Raw genomic sequence first — 22,956 nt, 5'->3', positions numbered from 1 at the left:
TTTTGTGTTTGGCATCTTTCGTTTAGTATATTGTTTTTGAGGTTCATTCAAGTTGTAATATGTATCAGTGCTTCATTCCTTTTTATTGTTGAATAACATTTCATTGTATATATTATATATCACAATTTGTTTATTCACTCAGTGGTGAAATTTGGGTTGTTGCCACCTTTTTTCTGTTATGAGTAATCCCGTTATAAACATTTACATACAAGTTTCTGTGTGAATATACATCTTCATTTCTGTGGGTAAATACCTTGGAGTGGAATTGCTGGGTCATATTGTAAGTCTGTATTTAACTTTTTGAGTAACCACCAAAAAATGGCCAATCAAGATATGTCAGAATATGGTTTCCTGAAGTATTGTCATGTTTTGTAAAAGAATGCTTGTTAGTGTGGGAAAATAATGGTGGTAGTTATAGTTAACTTATAGTTCCCTCTAATAATGCCAGTCTTCTACAGAAAACCTTTCTAGAATTGAGCATAGGGTGATAATCCCTCTTACCCAGTAAAGACTGATATAAATGATATGATTTATCAATTAAAATACATACCATTTTTTTTGTGTATATCATGATGTTTGTCTCCTATTGCATTTTGATTTCTAAAAATGAGTTTCTCTCCTTTTTTTGAGTCCTGTTCATCTGAAAAACATGAAAATTTGTTTTTGTTGTTTGTTTCAAATAATAGGAATTCAGATATCAGTTACATTAGTAATGGGAAAAAAATTACTCACCTCCAAATTTTATTTTTATAAATTTATAGCAATGTTGAGTTTTTGCATGTTAAGACTCAAAGTACAGATAATTGAATAAAGTATTAACTCTAGAATTGGAAAAATAGTATATTATACAAAGGAAATTCTTCTTACAGGAAAGGGAGAGCACTTCCTGTCTCTGGCTGGTGGAGCAAAAGAAAAGAAAAATCGAGGGAAGAGGATCATCTATGAGCGACCTGATTCTCTCTTATAGTTGAAACTAATATTGAAGGTGGTAGTGGTAGAGGATTACCATTCAAAAAGATTTAAGTGATTCAAAAGCAGAGGACACATTCTGCACTTTCAGGACATAGCCGAAAAGAGTTGCAAGCTATTTAGAAATGACCACCGTTTGGTTGATATCCCTGGAGCAATATGGTGCAGTCCTGCAGATACAGGAAGAATCTGAGAGAATGGTTGCAAAGTCACATGGTCTGCTCCTAATATATAAGAGGATCCAGAATTTCTTTGGCACTCTAGCATAGGACTGGTAGAAAGAAGAGTATGAAAGAGCCGACAACACAGTGGATTAGAGACAACTGGACGCACTATGTGGAAAAGAAGGAATTTGAATAAAGAAAATGAAGTGTCTCTATTCACGTAAAGCCCATCTGTGGCAAGCAAATGTTTCCTATTCATGGTAAAGCAATAAATGTTGTCAAGTAGAGCATAGATCTCTGTAAGTCAATCCTCACTTGATCCTGCTGTTTGGGTTCTTATGGGTTTTGTCGTTAATTAATGAGTTAGGTGAAAACTTTGACTTTTTAATTTGGATGAGAGTCATGGTTTTAGGTGTTTGGGGGGCAGAATTATTATTTTACAGAAAACAATGTCACTTTCAAAATACTAAAATAGAAAAAATGTTAGCTTAGAATTCTGTACCTAGTGAGAATATGCTTCGAAATTGAAAATTAAAAAGAGACACTCAGGCAAATTAAACCTGAAAGATTCAATAAGAGTTAGGCCCACAGTAAAGAAAATACTAAAGGGGGTTTTTGTTTGTTTTTCAGGAAGAAAAATGGCTTATAGATAAGTAAGAAAATTCTGGAAGGAATAAAATGTACATATATTTTAGGAACCCTTGGCTGTAACAATAATGCCTTCTAGAGTTTATATGTGTGTAAACTGAAAATATAAAACAATTATAGCACAAAAGATGACAGAGGTGAGGTGGAATAAAGGTATTTTCATGTCCTAGCAAAATATAGAAACTGGTAAAAGTACTAATTTATTTTAGAATTTAAAAAGTCACAGAAGCACATGGCAATTGCTGGGGTAACTAAAAATAATTTAGTAACAAGATGCAAATAATTAATCCAAAAGAAGTCATAAATTTAAATCCAAATATTGTGTGTGTGTGTGTGTGTGTGTGTGTAAGATTGTCAAAGATTTTCAGACTGGATACAAAACAAAACTCATCTATATGCAGTAGTGAATATGAAAGTACAGAAAGATATATCATGCAACCACCATCTAAATGAAAGCCACTGTAGATATATCAGACAAAGAGAACTTAAGGCAATTATTAGAAATTATTTTTACTATCATTACTAGAAATCAGCCTATTTCATAATGATAAAAGTGTTAATCTACTACAAAAATGTAGCAATTATAAATTTTATTCTCCCAGTATAAAAAAATCAAATAAAAATTAAAAAAATATATAGCAAAATTAACATGACTTAAAGATTAAATAAATAAATCTGTAATTATAATGGAAGATTCTTACATACTCCTTTTTGGTAAATGATAGAAAAAGCAGACAAAAGAAATCAATAAAGATATATTTTAAATGATAAGATTAATAAACTCGATCTAGTAAACATATATAAACCACTGCATCTAATAAATGAATAATGCATTTTATTTTCAACTACACATGAAAATAATGCATTTTATTTTCAACTACACACTTTATTTTCAACTACCTATGTTACATTTTATAGATACTGAGCTAAAAGCAATTCTTCCCAAATGTTAAATTGTTAACAATTATGCAGAGTATATCATCCAAATAAAGAGAAATTAAATTAGAAATTTAAAAAAAATCTAGAAAATCCCTGAAGTATTTTGAAATTTAGCAGTACTCTTCTAAATTTCCAATAAGAAAAGGAAAAATAGCAATCAAAATTAGAAAATATTTTAAACTGAATGGTAACAAAATAAAATATAACAAAATTTGTGAATGCTATTAAATCGATGCTTAGAAATTTATAGCCTAAGTGCTTTTACTAACAAAAAAAAAAGAAAAAAGAAAAAAAAAGAATAAAGGCCAAAAATCAATTTCAGTAGTTTAGAAAATAAAGGTAAATTAAAAACATAGAAGAAAGTAAGTGATAACTATAAAAGCTAAATATTTTTAGGGGGTTTTCGATGAGATCCTGCTGTGTAGCACTGGGAACTATGTCTGGTCACTTATGATGGAGCATGATAATGTGAGAAAAAAGAATGTATACATGTATGTGTAACTGGGTCACCATATTGTATAGTAGAAAATTGACAGAACACTGTAAACCAGCTATAATGGAAAAAAATAAAAATCATTATATAAAAACAAACAAAAAAAAAAAAAGAGAAAAGACACAAAATACCAATATCAGGCATCAAAAAGGGGTCATTACCACAGATCCTACAGATTTGTAAAAGATCTCATAAAGTTGTAAGCAATACTCTTAGAGAGCACTAAAAATAAGAGAGAGAGATTAAAAGACATTGCAGAAAGATTTAGAAATTTCAACATAAAACACTCAAAAGTTCCAGATGGAAAGAACAGAAAAATATGGGATGAGAAACTATTTCTAATGCTAAAAGCTATGCATTTTCCTGAAATTTTCTGAATTAAATATATTAATAAATATCTTAACATTAGCAAAATTCTGAGTCAGATTAATGAAAGTATTTTCATAATCACATAAAAATTTAAAATACCAAGAAATTATAATCTAATCTATTTAAAATGTGGCGGAATAGTCATTTTCAGGAAAAGATAAACTGAGTCAGTTTGCTATCTATAGACCTTACTAACAGAATTCCTCATATATTTCAAGAAGGAACTAGGATACAAAATGAAGAAGTAGGCAGAAGAAGCAAATTTAAGGAAAGAAATTAATTAACTTCTAAGTCTAAATAAGCACTGCCTACATATATCCATAATATTGATACTGTTTAATTCATTGGGTGTCAGACAAGGTAGAATTAAAATAGACAAAAATAACACTAGAAATAAGCAATGATATGCAGTCATTGTAGGGAACTTCATTGTTCCAGACAAGGGTACAACAATTGATTATATTTTACTAATTAAGTATGCACATTAAAATTTAAAAGAAATCACTTGTAGAAAGTAGCACAGAAAAAGAAGGGAAGGAAAGAAGAAAGGCAGGCAGGCAGGCAAGCAGATAATGTGTATCTTCACAAGAGCAGAGATAGGGAAAAGAACATAAAGATGATAAAATTAATGCAAAAGAGGAAAAGAAAGAAGGGAGAAATACTGAAAAAAACTTTGAAAAATAAAAACCACAAAATAAGGTGATAGAAATAAAATCAAATTTATCTGTACATAATACAAATGTAAGTAGATTAAGATAGGCTATTAATAGAAAATGACAGATTGGGTTTTTTCTTTTAAAAATATATACTAAAAAATAAAAACACAAACACCTTTAAAAATAAAGAAATGGAAAAATGAGATCTCTGTAAAATACTAACTAAAAACAGGCAGTATACCCTTATTTCTGTCAGCTTAAATAGGTACAGATGTATCTGATTACACTATCTCATTCTACTGCTTAGGAGCAATCAATCACTCCTTGTTGCCAACAGAATAAATTCCAGACTCTTTAGTATAGCTGTCAAAGTTCTTCATCTTTGGCTACAACCTCCCTTTGGACAGCTAAGTTCATCTTTGATCTCTCAGCTCCTATTATAAAGCTGCTATGTAGTAGATTTCAAATATTTATTTAGTTTAGATGAAAGAAAAAAAAAGCCCTTAATTCAGGCAATCATCAGAACATTTACATGAATAATATCCTCATCAACTTTTTCATAGGTGTTTTTTCTTTAAAACAATTGGAGAGGAAGTATAATTTATATTGTCAATCTAATGTATTGGAAAGCAAGCAAATTTTTTTTCTCCCATGCCTCTTCCTTCTCCCTTCTGCTACCATTGCTGTACATATTAACAGCAGAAAACATCTTAAGAGGATAATTTAAATCCCCTTCTTTTTCTTCCTTTTTTACTCCCTTCCTTTCCTCTACTTTCCTGTTTTTCCTTGCTCTTCATCCTTCTCCTCTTCCCATTCATCCTCCACCTTTTCTTTGCTCCTCCCTTCTTTTTTTAAATTGATCTGTACATTATACTAGAGCTTCGGAAGACAAGTCATGACGAGAGATGGCCAACAACTGGTAAGAATGAGAGTATTTCCTATTTTGATTTGTGACTTAACAATGACAAATCAAATGAATGTTATATGCTGGCCAGTATAAGCTGCCTCCATTGTTCCAGATTAACAGTTATTACCCAACAGAGAATCTGGAGGTCTATTCTGTGAATCCACGGTTTCCTAAACCACTCCCAATGCACTAGGGATAGCTGGGATGCCATTTTGTATGTGTGTGTATGTATAACTTGAATAGGTTCTCTAAACTATTCTAATACAATTCCTTTTCTACCAACCTCAGTTTTAGAAAAGAATTCCTAGTACAGATAGGTCAATGTCATACTTCAAGATAAACACTCTCTCGCTACAAGATAAACATCCCTAAAGCCATCATATCAGAAGCTTGTACATGATGACTTTATTGAATATTGAATAAAGTCCTAAATTGAACAGCTTCATTTTCTATAGGACATTTTTTTCACATTGAGCAAGGATATTCTAACTCATTGGCTCTAAACTCCAAGTATGAATCAGTATCAACGAGGAGCCTTAAAATTTTAGATGCTTAAGTTTCTTTCCCACAGATGTTCCCCCAATTCAATTGGTCTGGTCTTTTTTTTTTTCCCCCCTTTTTTAGGCTGCATCTGAGGTATATGGAAGTTCCCCCACCAGGGAGCAAATCCAAGCTGCAGCTGCAACCTATGCCACAACTGCAGCAACCTTAGATCCTTAACCCACTACATCAGGCTGGGAATCAAACCTGTGCTGCCACAGAGACAGTGCCAGTTCATTAACCCACTGAGCCACAGGGGGAACTCCTCAATTGGTCTGGTCTTGGTCCATGCAATGGTGTTTTTTTAAATCTTCTCAGGTATTTCTAATAGGTAATCAGAAATGAGAAACATTTCCCAAACTGCTCATAATTAAATGGAAAACACAAATCTGTGTCATGTTGAATTTTTATTCATACATTATGAAGAGCGAGATCTAAGCTCACCTGGAATTCCCCCCCAATAGAAATGAACATAAAGATATTATATGAACTTTTTTGATAATGCAGCAGATTATGAGGGACCTAAGTGTACAGATCCACTGTCTACACACTGTAATAAGAGATTTAGTGAAGAGAAAAGAAACAAGGAGAATATCCTTAATGAAAAACATTGAGAGCCAAAGGAAGAAAGAAAAGTAGATAGAAAAGTAGATCAAAAATACCTGGGGAAGCAAGGCAATAGAAATAAAACCAAAAATATACAAATGGAATCTAACTAGCTTTTGCCCAACAAAGGAAAACATTAAGAAAAATTGAAATGACAACATATGGAATGGGAAAAATATGTGAAAACAATGTGGCCAATAAGGGCTTAATTTCCAAAATATACAAACAGCTCATACAACTCATCAACAAAACACAAACAACCTAATCCAAAAATGGGCAAAAGATCTATACAGACATTTCACCAAAGAAGACAGACAGATGGCCAATGGGCACAAGAGATGTTCATCACTAATATTAGAGAAATGTAAATCAAAACTACAATGAGGTAATTTCCTCACACCTGTCAGAATGGCCATCATTAAAATGTCCACAAGTGACAAATGCTGAAGAGAGTGTGAAGAGAAGTTTCCTACATTGTTGGTGGGAATGTAAGTTGATATAGTCACTTAGTATGGAGGTTCCTCAGAAAACTAAAAGTAGAATTACCATACGATCCAGCAATTCCACTACTGGCATTATATCTGGAGAAAACCATAATTCAAAAAGATATATGCACTCCTATTCACAATAGCCAAGACATGGAAACAACCTAAATTTCCACCAACAGAGGAATGGATGAAGATACAGTACATACACACATGGAATACCACCCAGCCACAAAAAAAAAAAGTGAAATAATGCCATTTGTAGCAATGTGGATGGACCTAGAGATTATCATATTAAGCAAACTATATCAGAAAGAGAAATACAAATATCATATGATATCACTTAATACATGGAATCTAAAACATGGCACAAATGAAGCTATCTATGAAACAGAAACAGACTCACAGACAGAGAATAGAGTTTTGGTTGCCGAGTGGTGGGTTGGGTGGAGGAGGGATGGACTGGGAGATTGGGGTTAGCAGATACAAACTACTACACATAGAACAGATACAACAAAGTCCTACTATATAGCACAGGGAACTATATTCAGTATTCTGGGATAAACAATAATGGAAAAGAATATAAGAAAGGATGTATGTGTGTATAACTGAGTCAGTTTTTTATACAGCAGAAATTAACACAACATTGTATATTAACTATAGTTCAATAAAGAAATAAATTAAAAAAGGAAGACAAAGGGAAGGAACCAAAATGGGAAAGGGAATAACAAAATAAAACAAAACAATAGGTTAGACAGGAAGGAGAAAGAATGCACAACTTAAAGATGTTAGTCAATTTTTTATTAATTTTTGTAATTTTCCACTACTCTATTCAATACCATATCTAGGTTTTTGGCCAATATTAAAACTAGATATCCAGTACACTCTTCTTAATTAAGTTCCATTCCATGAAAAAATTTAAAGATGAATTATTATATTTAATGTGTATTTTTACATTTATTTTTTCTGATAGATCATTTTACATGATAGAAATTTACCTTTAAATGGCATTTCAAAGATAGAAACAAAGACAGAACAATTAAATACAAAAACAAAAGCAAAATCTTTATTTTTTGGCTTGATTGTAATGTGGCTTACCGTTCTTTATGGTAATAGCATTTTCCTGCATGCATTTCACCAACACACTACAAGTCAATAGCTTTAGTATAAAGAATCTACATTTAATGTTGCCTGCGAAAGAAACACAAAATGTTTTGCTGTAACTGGTATTATAATTTCACTTATATAGTTTTTGTGGAGAAAAAAAAAAGCTTGGATCTTGTATCATATCTGGTAAAGTTCTAATGCCATATGGGTCAGTAAGAATAAGATCTATATGTGTAAACAAACACTGGAAAAGACTGATGATTTACTGAATAAAAAGACTAGGTGGATTCTGATTCAAGCAATACCAAGAATATCAAATGATCTTTCCTTAAGCCTCTTTCGATGATAAGGCATCACTATTTGAAAGCGAATAAATGCTGGACTCAGTCTGAGATTTGTTTCACATTGAAATGTGTGCAAAGTTTACAGTACTAATAAAAAAGCAAGAACCTACACTGCATTTTAGTCTTTGTTTCTTATTTTGTGAAGTGCTTTAATTTAAAAGTGCTAGGAACAGAAACTAACAATAGTGACTGTGACATCAACCTGAAGGTACTTTAAATTTCTCATTTTATGTACAAAAAGCTGAAAAATAAAATAAAATGAAATTTGTACAGTATTTATATTTTCTTAGAAAACTCTAACCATATATTCTCAACAGAATTAAGCAGCTTGCAACATGTTTGTACATTGGGCTTTTTACCATAGAGTATTCAATTAAGATTGGAAGGATAAAAAGCAAGAAGCTCTTCATTGTTTGCTGCAACCTATTGCTTAATGACATGAAGAATGAGGTCTTGGTAGTACAATTTGCTTCACTTTACCACTGACATATGGCTTCCCATATTAGACTTCTGAACAGTGGAAGGAATAAGATGCAGCAGCAGAGGCAAGATAAACATGCAGCAGTGACAGCTTCAAACTATAATGGAACCAATTACATCATATTACCTGTTGAAAGCTTGCAAACTATACTTACTGTGGTACATATTTGATGCAATAAATACTGTGCTTAAGTCGTCATTTTTGTTTGCTCAAACATGCACCACTGGGTAAAATTACTATTTACAAAGCAGACTTTTATTTTTTAAATTGACATATACTATGTCAACCTTACCAAGAGCAGAAGATGGCTAAACAATACTGCAGGAAAAAGCAGAATCAACTTTATAAAGTGGTGGTGGAGGATGCTTTTTGGTCAATTCAGGTTCTTAGAAAGGACTGATAGGATATTTTTTATTTTATGTCAAAGGACACTTATCAAAAATGTTACAGTCATGCTGGGACTCTGAATGACTATGTAATGGTGTGTGTGTGTTTGTGTGTGTGTGTACATATATATGTATATACACGGACATATACATATATACATATATACATGTACATATAATGGATTACGTAAAAATAAAACAATTTTTTAATGCTTGTGAATTCTATGGAACATTTACAGGCACAGTAAAATTTTTCTGAATGAGACATCTTAAATACATGAATAGCTATTTAAGCACCTCAAAAATCTAAAAACATTCTGACACAAGAAGTAAACTCTTTCCTTTCGAGATGTGATTTTTTTTATGTGAGAATGAGAAGTGCAGCATGCCTTCATTTAAAATATATCCAGTTATACGATAGAGAAACATAGAATTTCCTACATTTACTCCCTCTTCCCAAACATAAACCCATGTACAAAAATAGTCACATATAATAGTAAACAACCTGTGAATTTAAAAAAAAAAAGTGATCAATTCACAGCATACATTTTGTAAAAATATGGCAGGTGTGGCAGTTAGAACATAAACAGTGGTGACAATTACTGTTATCAAGTGTCACGTGTTGAATTTACATAAAAATTTAACGTCCCTCCCCCCTTTGTATTGGTTCCTAGAGTCTGAGTAGCCATTACTCTCTGCTCTTCAGCAGTGTCAGCTGGTTGTGAACACAGAAACCTCCTGCCGATACTGTTTCTCGGTTTATTGAGTCCCAGTTTGCTGACCAGAGGTCCCTGTCTTGTTATAGGCACTGACCTTGAGTGTACATTTGTAAAAACAGTCAGTTTGGCATAGGCCTCCTGTGGGAGTCCTGTTGACACAAACAAATCATCATCATCACAGGCTGTAAACAATTGATCACAAAATGGAATATTCTTTGTTTCTTTTTACTTTTTGCTTTCCCTGATATCTTTCCCTTTGTCTTCCTTTTCTGATTTGTCTTTCTCAAATTTTTCTTTTTCTGGCTTGGTCACACTATCATAGGAAGGTGGAGATGTGGTGGAAGGTGTCACATCGGTTTTCTCTGGAGTTGAGTTCTCATTGAGTTTATCAGTGAGGATGTCTTCCTTGATGGGTGTTCCATCACCTTCTTTGCCTTTGTCCTTTTTATATATACACGAAACTTTTTTAACCTTTTGCTTCAAGAGGTAGCGTCTATAAGCCCTCTGGATAACAATAGCAGACACCTCCTCTTGTTTGCGTTTCAAAGTGGTTGTAATGGGTTCATAGGAGACTTTGGAGGGGTTTGAGGCCATGAATCTTTCTTCCATCTGTATTCGAAGAGCATCCATCTCTCCACTCTCACCCAAAACACGCTTTGTAAAAGCAAATAAAATGTCGAGGCAGTGGATCCTGTCTCCACTGACCATAGGCAGATCCATGGCAATGAGCTGGACTTTGTTTGGTTTTGCTATGAGGAGAGGAGGATCCAGGGCAGCCGCAAAATCTGAGAGCTTGGAGAACTCTATGAACTGGGTGGCATCGGGATCAAACTTCTCCCACACCTCATAGAACATCTCAAAGTCATCCTCACTCAGGGGCTCTGCACTTTCTTCAGTAGCAACACTGAAGTTCTCGAGGATGACAGCGATGTACATGTTCACCACGACCAGAAATGATATGATAATGTAACTGACAAAGAAGAAAATCCCAACAGATGGGTTCCCGCAGTCTCCCTTAACTGAGCTGCCAGGGTGATCTTTTTCAGGATCACAGTCTGGAGGCCCACTATTAAGAATAGGTGCTAGCAGTCCATCCCAGCCAGCAGAGGTGGTGATCTGGAACAGGCAGATCATGCTATTGCCAAAGGTCTCAAAGTTGAACATGTCATCAATTCCCACCTCCCTCTTAACATAGGCGAAGTTGGACATTCCAAAGATGGCGTAGATGAACATGACCAGGAAGAGCAGGAGGCCGATGTTGAACAGCGCAGGCAGGGACATCATCAAAGCAAAGAGCAGCGTGCGGATCCCCTTGGCCCCTTTGATCAGACGCAGGATGCGGCCAATCCTGGCAAGACGGATCACTCGGAACAGGGTAGGGGACACAAAATATTTCTCTATCAGCTCAGCCAGAAACATACCTATGGAAAGTCAAGATACAACAAAAATAGTGTTATATTTAATGGGAGCAAGTGAAAATGTACATTTCTAACATAAGTGCTAACTAGTTTTATAAATGTGAATGTGAGAATTAGGTACACATTTACATATACACAATCTACAATATTTGTTTAGCAAAATAAAACTGGTATGTTTTGGAGTTCCTGTCGTGGCTCAGTGGTCAAGGAATCCGACTAGGAACCATGAGGTTGCGGGTTCCATCCCTGGCCTTGCTCAGGGAGTTAATGATCCCTCGTTGCTGTGGCTCTGGCGGAGGCTGGTGTCTACAGCTCCGATTAGACCCCTAGCCTGGGAACCTCCGCATGCCGCAGGAGTGGCCCAAGAAATGGCAAAATGACAAAAAAAAAAAAAAAAAAAAAAACCCAAAAAACAAAACAAAACAAAACTGGTATGTTTAGTGTTAGTACATTAATACCTTTATACTAACTGGAAGTATTAATAGTCATTTTTCCTAGTTCAAGAAAAGCAGCTATCAAAAGACACAATATATATGGCAGCCAAGCACAGAAATGGATTTATGTCTCTAAAATACTAGTTCTAGTATTTTCATAATGATTAATTGATAAGGCATGTGATTTTGGATTAGAAATATGAGCGTTTTTAAAAATTTTTTTTGAGATGGTTGTGATCCACTTTATTTGAGAGGTAGTAGAATAACATACAGGAATCAATTCAGACTTTGAGGACATCCACACTTGGGACTGAATCCTGGCCCATGATTTTATGCATTGCTAAATTATGATAATGGCTAGTTTTGTTGTTGTTGTTAGCTTAACATTTACTGGGTCTTTTCTTTGTGCTAGGCATAGTGCTAAGTGCATTTACTTTCATAATCTCATTTAATCCTCACAACACTACTTTACAACATAGTCCTTGGAAAACCAGCGACTGGAAAGGTGAGTTAACTTGCCATAAGTCAGAGCTGGTAAGTAGTGAGAATAGTGAGAAAAGGGAAGCACCAGGCCATGTCTGTATGACACGTGAGTGTCATCCCTTACTCACTATAATACTCCTGCATATCACTGTTATCAGGATCAAATAGAATGACCTTGTTAAAAAAAATTCTGTTTAACCAGTATAAAAAAGTGTATAAATAGTGCGGTTACTATTTTCTCTCTCCATGTATATGTGCTCTTTCCTCAAACAGGCAGTATCTTGTCTTAAATCTCTTATATTTACTTCCAGCACCTGATTTAATGTCCTACATAGAAAAACTTAATATGTATTGATAAAATGAAACTACTTTGAGGTTTTGAACAAAATTTCTACTTCTGAAAAAGAATATCACACACCATAGAAAACTATCTGAATCAAAGACAATGTGAAGCTTGTATGACTGTGAATATATAAACATAAAACATGCTATTTCAATTATCAAAGGTAATTATTTATGGACTATTTGACTACTTTTAATGATTTATATGTGTATATGTGTATGACCTATTTATTCAAAGCAATACTTGTCTATTCTATAGGAGTATGCCTGACTATAGGAGTATTATGCCCAAGTTGAAGTTACTGTCTTCTGAAATGAAATGATAAATGAAAGCTGTAAAATATAAAATTTTTTACACATCACCTCATGTACAGCATGCAATTAGAGAAAGACAAGCTGAGAATGGACAATTAATTACACTTTTATTTAAAATTTTGGGATGAATAGGAATGATTAGTGAAAAATATGTTAAAGTTTTAAAACACAAAATTTCACTACTAATTTCCTTAACTAAATAAAAGCACCTCTTCTTACCTACAATGGAGAGAATGACCACCACAAAATCAAAGATATTCCATCCGATGGTGAAATAGTAATAACGAAGAGAAATTAGTTTCAGCACACATTCTCCAGTGAACAGAACAATAAATACCAGGTTAATCCAGTATAGAATGTTTGTCATTTCTTGACTCTGGTCATCAGTTTCCACCATCATGGTGACCATGTTGAGGCAGATAAGGATCATGATGCTGATATCAAAGACTTGTTTGGTTACAAAATCAAAGACCATTCCTTGGAATTTGTTCTGAAATAAAGAATGTGTAAAATTCACTAGAAACAACAAAAAAAATAATGTTCAACATGTCTGATTTTTAACATAGCAATATAAAATGCAGCTTTTATAAAAACACTGCCTGTTTGTTTTATACTTGGAAGAGAATTTTGTTTATTGGAATATCCAACTCTTTTCAAATGTATTTGGTTTTTGCTTTTTGTTGTTGTTGTTTTGGCCACACCTGTGGCATGCAGAAGTTTCGGGGCCAGGGATCAAACAACAGGGAAATCTATAAATATGTTTGTTTTATTTATGCTGTTTATGATAGCAGATTTTATAGACTGATTTATGTTAAGGACCACCTGTAAGGTTCTCAGTGCCCAGAATATCATGTCCGACAGTAAATATTTGCCATAATAATGAATCTTTGTTATCCCAGATGTTGAGTATGGGCATCAAAATTAACTTTGAAGAACTAATAAATAAATACTTCTCCAGCTTTTTCTGTCATTTCCCCCCCTATTTTCTGCCTTTATATTCCCTCCCTAAAGCCACAGCATCTTAAATTCCACTTTAAGTTCCAGCTGAGATATTGTTAAAACCATAGTTCAAGAAAGGACATTAGCGGAACAGTTGGTAGAATCCAGGGGATAACTCTTCTCTAAAAATAAACTTATCTTTAAAAAATCATAGTTCATAATTCAGATGTTCAACCTTTGCTTTATTCAATTTGGACCTTATTTCTAACTACCAACCGGCCTTATGTCTTGTTTATGAAATTAAGTCACTCACTGAACTTTATTTTCTTCCTTTTTGCCTCTATCTGATTGGTATTCAGGCAGTCTAGGGTGCTGGCCTTAGCTTACCTCTGGTAAGTTGTCCTTCTCTACCTTCACAACTGGAACAAGGATATTCTGCTACCTCTACACTCAGTCTGCTTTCCCAGATCAACAGGTTTATCAGTCTGATTCTCTATGCTAGTGTTCTGACGTCTCCCTGGTGGAAGCATCCATTACTCCCTATTGAAATTATAGGACATCAAATACCACCTGTTTGTTATATTGTGCTATATTCTTTGAAAACATATTTAACTTTCTGGACTGGACTTCTATTGCTTCAACTGCATCTATCCTTCTAGGGCTTCCTTCCACCTAAGAAATGCATCGATTCCAGTTCCAAACCCTTTGCCCTTAGATCTTGTTTACAGTAGTTGACTTTTCTAAGTCTGGTTATAGTTCCCCTTATTTCTATCCTTCTGGTTTTTCCAACCACTCTTTTACCATATCATTTTATCTTGTTTATCTGTCTTTTCTGTCATAACACCTCTGTCAAACGGTATTATCAGACACCCCTTTTCAGTCTGGTGAATTTCTAACTCAGTTTTAAGTTTTAAGCACTGTGATATCAGAATACTTTGTGCTTACATTTGTCATAAAATTGATGGCATTATATTGCAAATGCAAATGGTGTGCTCTTATTTAATGTTTATTTTCTCTTCCACTAGTTTGGAAACTCTGTAAGGACAAAGCAGTGTCATTTTTCTTACAGATAGAACACCTCAAGTGTAGTAGATTCAAAATTGCTTAAAAGCAGAAACTTGGTCTTTATTTTTATGATAGCATGATCATAAAAAGCTCCTTAGATTCTCTGCCCATTTAATTTTCCAGTGGGTTACCTCAGTGTACAACTCTAATCCCCAGTCACTGAGCACTGTCTCCAATTTAAATCTCAGAATATGCTGAAGGAAGCTATACAACTTTGGAGGCATGGTTAACCAAAGATTTATGTTCTCTCCTTTTATCTTTGCACTTAAGAGTGATCAGCAATCCTTTGCCCCTCACTTGCTCCTAGGATAGTTTCAAACATCTCAGAAATTTCCCAATCTCTTGCCCTCTATTCTTACTTCTTTTTAGAGAACACCAAAGTCAATTGGTGTAAAGAAATACCTCTACTTCCCTTTTCATTTTATATTATCTTGATTTCCACACCTGTATTTTTATATACTACTCCAAATTCATTGGAGGACTCAGTCCATTTTCCTCTCTGACCCTGTTCTTGAGACACATCCAGTGCAAATTAATTCTGTATTTATTCCTTCTCTCTCCAATCTCTTCCTCTCCAGAACTCTGACTTTGCTTTGAACCTAGTCTCTGAATCTTAAGAAACTTTGTTGTACTACTTTTCTAAATATTTGTTTTCTTTCAGACACCCCTTTTGATCATCAAATTTTGCAGATGAGCATCTCCAATTTTCTCTCTTTCCATGTCCCTACCTCATATTCTTCATGACACCACTATTCATCTGGTTGTGTAAGGCAGAAATTTATAAGTAATCTTTGTTTCTTCCTTTTTCACTCCTCATATTCAATTAATAAACCTTTAAATTTCATTTCTGTGATAGCTCACAAATTCATTCATTTTATTCATCTCCACACCATTCTGGTTCAGGCTACCTATCATCTCTGAAATAGTTCCAAAACAATGCATATACTGCCTCTGTCAGTGCTGGTTGAGTGATACTCATAAAACCCAAATTGACCAGGTCCTCTTCAATGGCTTCCCATTGCTCTACGAACGAAGACCACACTTGAACATGGCCTATGAAACCCAGAGAAGTCTGGCCCATTCTAACCTCTTCATTCTCATCATGTCCCAAATGAAGCCCCCACTCTGCATTCCAGCATCGTTAGCCTTCCTACCTCAGGGCCTTCACATATACAATCTTCTCATCCCACTTTGTCTGTTGACACTTTCTCAGTCTTTTTTGGGCCTTGGATCATACTTCCGTGAAGCCTTCCCTAAGCACCCTGATTAATCAGCCCCCTCTTTCTTATCAGCTCTCACAGCCAAATGGATTCTTTCCTTCTTGGATATCTCAATTTGTTGATATGACTATTTGATTACCAAATATAGACTCTATGTTGTTCAATATTTAATTCCAAATGCTTAGCAAAATACATTGTTAATTAATGACTGAATAGATGGATTTTACAAAATCACTTCCTAATCTGCCAAACTCTTGCCAATAGTAGTCTAGCTAAATGTACTGATCATTTCCTGGACAGCCCTGCCCCTGTCCAGGTAAATCTATATGTCATTTGGTGTTATTCAACAACCATTTAAATTTTTTTCCTCAATCATATATCTATATATTAATATTTACATATATATGTGTATGTGTGTGTGTATGCTGCCTATTGACAAATCTCACTTCTTCATTGACTTAACTCTTGCTATAATGGTGACGTACCCAAGGCTTCACATCAGCAATTTCCTTTTTTTCATATATCCTAATTATCTTTCAAAAATGAATCTATGCTTCAGAGCCCAGCTGAATTATGTTTGACATGACAACTCTAAAATCTTTATCTCATATTCATAAGACCTAATCTTTCTAAATGCCTTTACAAGACTTTCATTTATGTTAGTGGAATCAATAATTTCACAAAACATTAACTGCTTTAGATTCTTCATCATCTACATGTCCTCCCTCTTTCCCTATATATTGTATAGCTGCCTCATGCCACTGAGTCTTCTTTTTGGCTCATTTATTTCTTGTGTTCCAGTCCTATTTGCATGAGCCCATATTATGGACTCATCTTCTTGTTTATAAGGGTTGTAAACAAGGTTGTTGTCTAAGGCCCAGCATTATTTTGCCTCTAACATCTTCTCACATCAGTCTCTTAAAATCTCTTTTTCTTCACATTACCATGATACTTACTTAAGTATATCACATTCATATTTGGTTTAATTAAGAGAATTTCTTCAAATTCATAGTGGTAACCTCAACACATTTAACCCAGAAAACTTTCTATTTACTACTCACTATTTCAAATACGTCACCATTTTCCACTGTAATATTTATTTCCATTATTTTGGAGTATACATTTTCTGGATAGGGCATTACTCTGCTTTTCTTCCCATCCATTCAAGTTGTATTATTTCTCAAAGAGTAGGCTCAACTGTACATTCCTTATGTTTGTTTTGTCCAATATAACTATCTACTTTTTTTGAGTTTTTGGCTAACTTATATCATGAACATAGGCATGGTTGGTTTTAGCTTGACCATATTTACATTGTCACAAATGAATTTCTAGAGTCATGATTCCTGGGGAACACTGGATTGCCTTGTACCATGTATAGCTTGAAGGAGGAGTTCTGAGACTTAATATCTGAGGTATTCTCTCAGGAATGATGGAAGAACTTGGGGACTTTCCTGATAAAAATTCCCTGCACCAACTAAATAGTAACCATTGGCAAATATATGATTGGAGTAGTGATAAAAAGTCATAAAAAGAATGTCATCTGATTTAGGGGCAAGATGGTAGGAGGAAATAGAGATTTTTCTTAAAACCAGGGAAAAACAAGATCTGTGACTTGTTTCATTAATGATTCTATTCAATCTGCAGAGCTGGACAGAACATGGGGCATATCTAAGATGTATCAATTATTTCAGTTGGTCCCCCTGCACTCTGAGAACATTCCCATACTATGTATTATAGGAAAATGTTTTATTCTCTACAGTAGAAGCTCCTCAATGACATCCATCCTATGGAATAACATTAGCATAAGTGTCTGAAAATTTTTATTTATACATATTTTATGTCTATATGTAAAATATATTACATATTTTATATATATTATGTATAAATACAAATACTTTGATTATGTAGGCTAGCTAGTCACTTTGCTAAGGGTAAAACTTTGTTGTGCAAATTCACAAAAACTAGTATTTAGCAATTTTGGCTGTAAAAGTGATAGATAACATAGCTTTTAATGATGATGAAAGTATGTTATTCTTACAGCAGGTCGAGGTATGGGTTTCTGTGGTTTCTTTGAACCCAGCTTTTTCATTGCATTGTAGTATTTCTTCTGTTCTTCTGTCATAAAAATGTCTTGACCTCCAAAGTAAAGAAATAAAAGCAAAACTTTTAAAAATCATGTTCTTTGTTAGCTATAAAATCCATCTTAGTAACTGTGTACAAATTGGTTCCACATTCTATTCCAATGTTACTAATTAATACATGTGTTTTAGAGATGCATATAGTCATATTTGTCAGATTTCTTTTTCTTTTTCATCTTTTTTAGGCCACACCTGCGGCATATGGAGGTTCCTGGGCTGGGGGTCCAATTAGAGCTGTAGCCACTGACCTTCGCCACAGCCACAGCCACAGCCACAGCAATGTCAGATCTGAGCCACATCTGTGACCTATGCCACAGCTCATGGCAACGCCGGAATCTTAACCCACTGATCGAGGCCAGGGATCAAACCTCTGTCCTCATGGATGCTAGTCAGATTCATTTCCACTGAGGCATGATGGGAACTCCCACATTAGTCAGATTTCTATGCTGGAAATATCAATACATGCTATCTGAATTGTCAATTACTTAAAAACTCACAGATGATTAAGTCTGTCAAAATAATTTCTGAATTTAACATTCTCTTTTTAGTGATTGCATTTGGAGCCAAAAGGAAACAGTGTGATATGTTTAGTTCACATTTTATAGCAAAGATGAAGTTTTAGTATACTTATCTTCTTTTTCTGTTGGTTGAAGTTATCTATGATGACACCAATGAAAAGATTCAGAGTAAAGAACGAACCAAAAATAATAAAGATGACAAAATAAAGATACATGTACAGATTGTCTTCATACTTGGGTTGTAATTCTACCTACAAGATATAAAAAATGATAACCATTAGACCAAATATTTATTTCATAAAAAATATCAGTGAATTTTCAATCTAAGCATGTCCAATTACTGGAAATTTTAAAAAACATTAAACAGATTTTACGAAACATTAAGTGTAACACATCTATTGAAGAGTCTCTAAGACTGTTCATTGACTTGAGAAAATGAAACAACTCATAAAAAGTCTGAATAATTTAAATTAATTTCACTCAATAAATGCCTAAGTTATGGATGCACTCCGAAGACCCCAATGGGGCATGCAAAGTGAGAATTTCCTCTTTGTATAGAAGAGATGTTAGAGTCACACTATTCTATGTTTAAAACTTTCAAATTTTACTTTCTCTGACTCAGTTTCTTCATCTGTAAAATGGAAAAAAATAGAACCCGCTCCTCTCATGGTTGTTGAGAAGGTTCAGTATATACAGTAATGACAAATATTAGAACAGTGCCTGGCCAATAGTAATAGCTATGAATAGCTATTACATATTTCTCTTGATAAACTAAATTATTATTGCATGTGTGGATATAGGTACATTACAGGATCTTTCCATTCTGAAAATGAGTCTATTGATTCATCCTACTCAGTAAGCCTTAGGCAGTGTTTCTGTAACAGTGATGCCCTCTCTCATCCAGCATAGCTCTGATAGTAAAAGTATGATAGCTTTAAGCTTTGGCTGTAATCTATAGATCAGATCTTACAGGACACTGTTCTAACCAACTCAGTTAACCTGTTAAAGGTGGTAATGAATGCAGGTACTGACCTATTGTGTTGTGAAATCAATATAGAGGGTAACGGCCTATGAAAAAGAATTTTCTAATGAAATAGGTTAAAATAGAAAATATCAGAAATATCGTAAAAATACCTATTCTTTGATGAGACATATTTTATTCATGTGTGTGTGTGGAGTGGACAGTGACATAAAATGGTATTTTTAAATGTCTTAAAATTAAATACAATACATACAGATAAGTGAATTGCACATAAGTGCAAGATGTAATAAATTGTTATAAATGAACCTCACAACCCAAGATGTCAGAAACCCTATTGTATCCTTCCCAAACATAAATTCTACCATTCCTACGAAAGGTAATCATTGTTCTGACTTTTTTTTTTTTTTTTTTTTGCCATTTCTTGGGCCTCTCCTGCGGCATATGGAGGTTCCCAGGCTAGGGGTCTAATCGGAGCTGTAGCCACCGGCCTACGCCAGAGCCACAGCAACGCGGGATCTGAGCCGTGTCTGCATCCTACACCACAGCTCATGGCAACGCCGGATCCTCAACCCACTGAGCAAGGGCAAGGACCAAACCCGCAACCTCATGGTTCCTAGTCGGATTCGTTAACCACTGTGCCACGACGGGAACTCCTGTTCTGACTTTTAGGGTAATTATTTCCTTGTTTTTCTTTAGAGGTAGCAACTAAGCATGCTTTCTTAACCACAATTAAAGTTAGCTGTGTCTACATTTTGTCTAGTAGACACATTTGTTATGTTATAATTTTAAGATTCATCTGCAGTATTGTGTATGCTCTATTCATATATCATTTTCAACATGATAATATTCTATTACTTGCCTATTGTTACTACTTTTGTTTTCAGTTTTTCGCTAGTGCAAAAAAGTTGTGTTCGTTCTTGTGCATAGACTCTCCTATATATGTACATATGTTTCTATAGAATACATTGCTAACATGGAATTGTGGGGTTGAAGAATATCTTGAACTTTAATGAATAATATTGAAAATGCTCAACTTTTTAAAGGAATATTTACCCATTCCCCCGCCCCACCCCACCCCCAGCATATGGAGTTATTGTTGCTATTTATTCTTGGCAGCACTTGGTAGTCAGACTTCTTAATATTGCTGGTCAGGAAGGTATATAGGTAACATCTAATTTTGGTTTAAATTTGGATTTCTCTTTTACTGTATTTTTTAAATTATAGTTTGGTTAATTTAATTTTTATTTAAAAAATTTTGTTTTGTCTTTTTAGGGCCACATCCACAGCATATGGAGGTTCCCAGGCTCCACCTGGAGCTGTAGCCCCTGGCCCATGCCACAGCCACAGCAATGTGCGATGTGAGCTGTTGCTGCGACCTATACCACAGCTCACAGCAATGCCGGATCCTTAATCCACTGATTGAGGCCAGGAATTGAACCTGCAACATCATGGATACTAGTCAGATTCTTTTCCACCATTGGAACTCCTTTTTTTTTTTTTTTAAAGGTATTGTATTTTTTATTATTTTATTTATTTTTTTATTAAAGTATAGTTGATTTACAATTTTGTGCCAATTTCTGCTGTACAGAAAAGTGATCCAGTCATACACACATATATATATATATATATACACATACATATATTCTTTTTTTATATCATTCCCCATTTTTTTCATATCATACTATATATATAGTATATACACACACACATATATATTCTTTTTTTCATATCATTCCCCATGATGCTCTATCCCAAGAGATTGGACACAGTTCCCTGTGCCATACAGCAGGACCTCTAACTTTTCATAATTTTAGTGGCCAACTGGATTCCCCCTTTAGTAAAGTATTTGAATGCTAAGGAGTTATATAGCAGACAGCATATGCTAGGTTATTAAGGAAGAGACTGCAAGTTGCGTCTCATGTAGGTTATTGATAAGAAAGGTGGAGAGAAATTTAAATGAATTAATCAAATAGGTAGGAAACTACTGTGGAAAATGAGATAATGTAAGAAAGCCCTTAACACAATGAGTGGTAGTAAATAATAAATTATTAAGATTATTCAAAAAGGCCCATAACTGGAATTCCTGATAGTGCTTCCATAGATACAATGCTGGGCATCAAGCCCTCACACTCTCTCTTTTTTTTAAATGAGGTTAAAAAAAAAAAAACAACCAAAAAAAAAAAAGTCAGGAATTCTTTCTAAGTTATTGCCTGGCTTTGGGTGCCAGGGAACAACATTTTTAGCTCAATTACTATGTTCTGGCAATATACCAGAAGCCAATCTCTTCTTTTCAAAATGTGATTTCCTCCCTTACTGTGAAATAGTGAGAAATTAACGGAGACTACACAAAAAATTTCAAAAGTGCTGATGTGTATAAATTAGATTATGAAAGTCCCTTCTTTCTACCACAAAAAACTCACTTCCCAGAGAGAAACACCATCAGGTTTTTTGTTTGCTTTGCTTTCTGTTTGTTTTTTCACCATTAGTCAGATCCTTCCTACCACAAGAAAGATCAAAAGCTGGAGGAAAATGTGACAGAGGAAGAAAGTGTCTGTGAGGACTTATAATTCACAGCCAGAACTATCAGAAGCAAAAACAAAATGCCTCATTTTGCAAACAGAGTCAACAAATATTTAAGTGCCAGGTGCCATGCTAGATATTAGGAAAGATAGGTTAAAAGTTCACAGTGAGTAGAGAAATACATTCAAATCAAATTTTGGGAGAAATAATATAATGTTGAATATTTTATTTTTCTAATATAGATATGCTCTATTGACCCATCATTTAATTTTATTGAAAATATCACTAAATTAAACACTGTGTAAATATTCACTGGATCAAATTAATTTTCCCTCTAAACAGACTTACATTTCGTGAATCAACAGCAGCATACATGATATCCATCCATCCCTTAAATGTGGCCTGTGAAAAATCACATCATTAATTTTTTTTCCTCTCACAAATTATAATTCTAGAAAAGAGATTAAATATCAGGTTGTTTGCCTAAGTTTCATTCAAAAACAGGTATATAAAATAGTTTGGCATTAATAGCTAAACTCTTTGGGCAAAGTTTTATAACATGCATTGAAAACATCTCAACTTTATATCCTTCTTTAACATCTTTCTACGCAACTTTAACTTGTATAATTAAATAACGATATAAAGATATGCTATCGAAGAGCAATCATCAAAACCCCTTGACTCTGATGTATCAATTAGAATATAATCTGAAATAATTTCACATATACAGTACTATCTCCAGGCAAACTGAAAAATATGCTTCATTGTT

General features: G+C 34.2%; 1 protein-coding gene across 5 annotated transcripts in view; it reads right to left on the bottom strand.

Moving 5' to 3' along the window:
• The window catches only part of LOC100515171 (sodium channel protein type 2 subunit alpha), a 134,467-nt gene continuing 119,066 nt past the window's right edge, over window positions 7,556–22,956 (bottom strand). For 4 of the 5 annotated variants that reach the window (XM_021074835.1, XM_021074834.1, XM_003133445.4 and 1 more), the window contains exons 23-27: window positions 22,536–22,589; window positions 18,799–18,936; window positions 18,068–18,172; window positions 13,025–13,295; window positions 7,566–11,234 (exon numbers count right to left, since the gene is read on the bottom strand). In XM_021074835.1, the coding sequence (XP_020930494.1) occupies window positions 10,039–11,234; window positions 13,025–13,295; window positions 18,068–18,172; window positions 18,799–18,936; window positions 22,536–22,589 (1,764 nt within the window). In that variant the 3' untranslated portion in view covers window positions 7,566–10,038. Of the gene's footprint in view, window positions 11,235–13,024; window positions 13,296–18,067; window positions 18,173–18,798; window positions 18,937–22,535; window positions 22,590–22,956 lie in introns of all 5 variants that reach the window. The other variant, XM_003133444.4, reaches the window with a different exon arrangement.

Source organism: Sus scrofa, chromosome 15 (assembly GCF_000003025.6).
Source record: "Sus scrofa isolate TJ Tabasco breed Duroc chromosome 15, Sscrofa11.1, whole genome shotgun sequence".
Classification (NCBI taxonomy): Eukaryota; Metazoa; Chordata; class Mammalia; order Artiodactyla; family Suidae; genus Sus; species Sus scrofa.
Note: the sequence above shows the minus strand (reverse complement) of the source record. Positions and strands in the feature narration are given on the sequence as shown.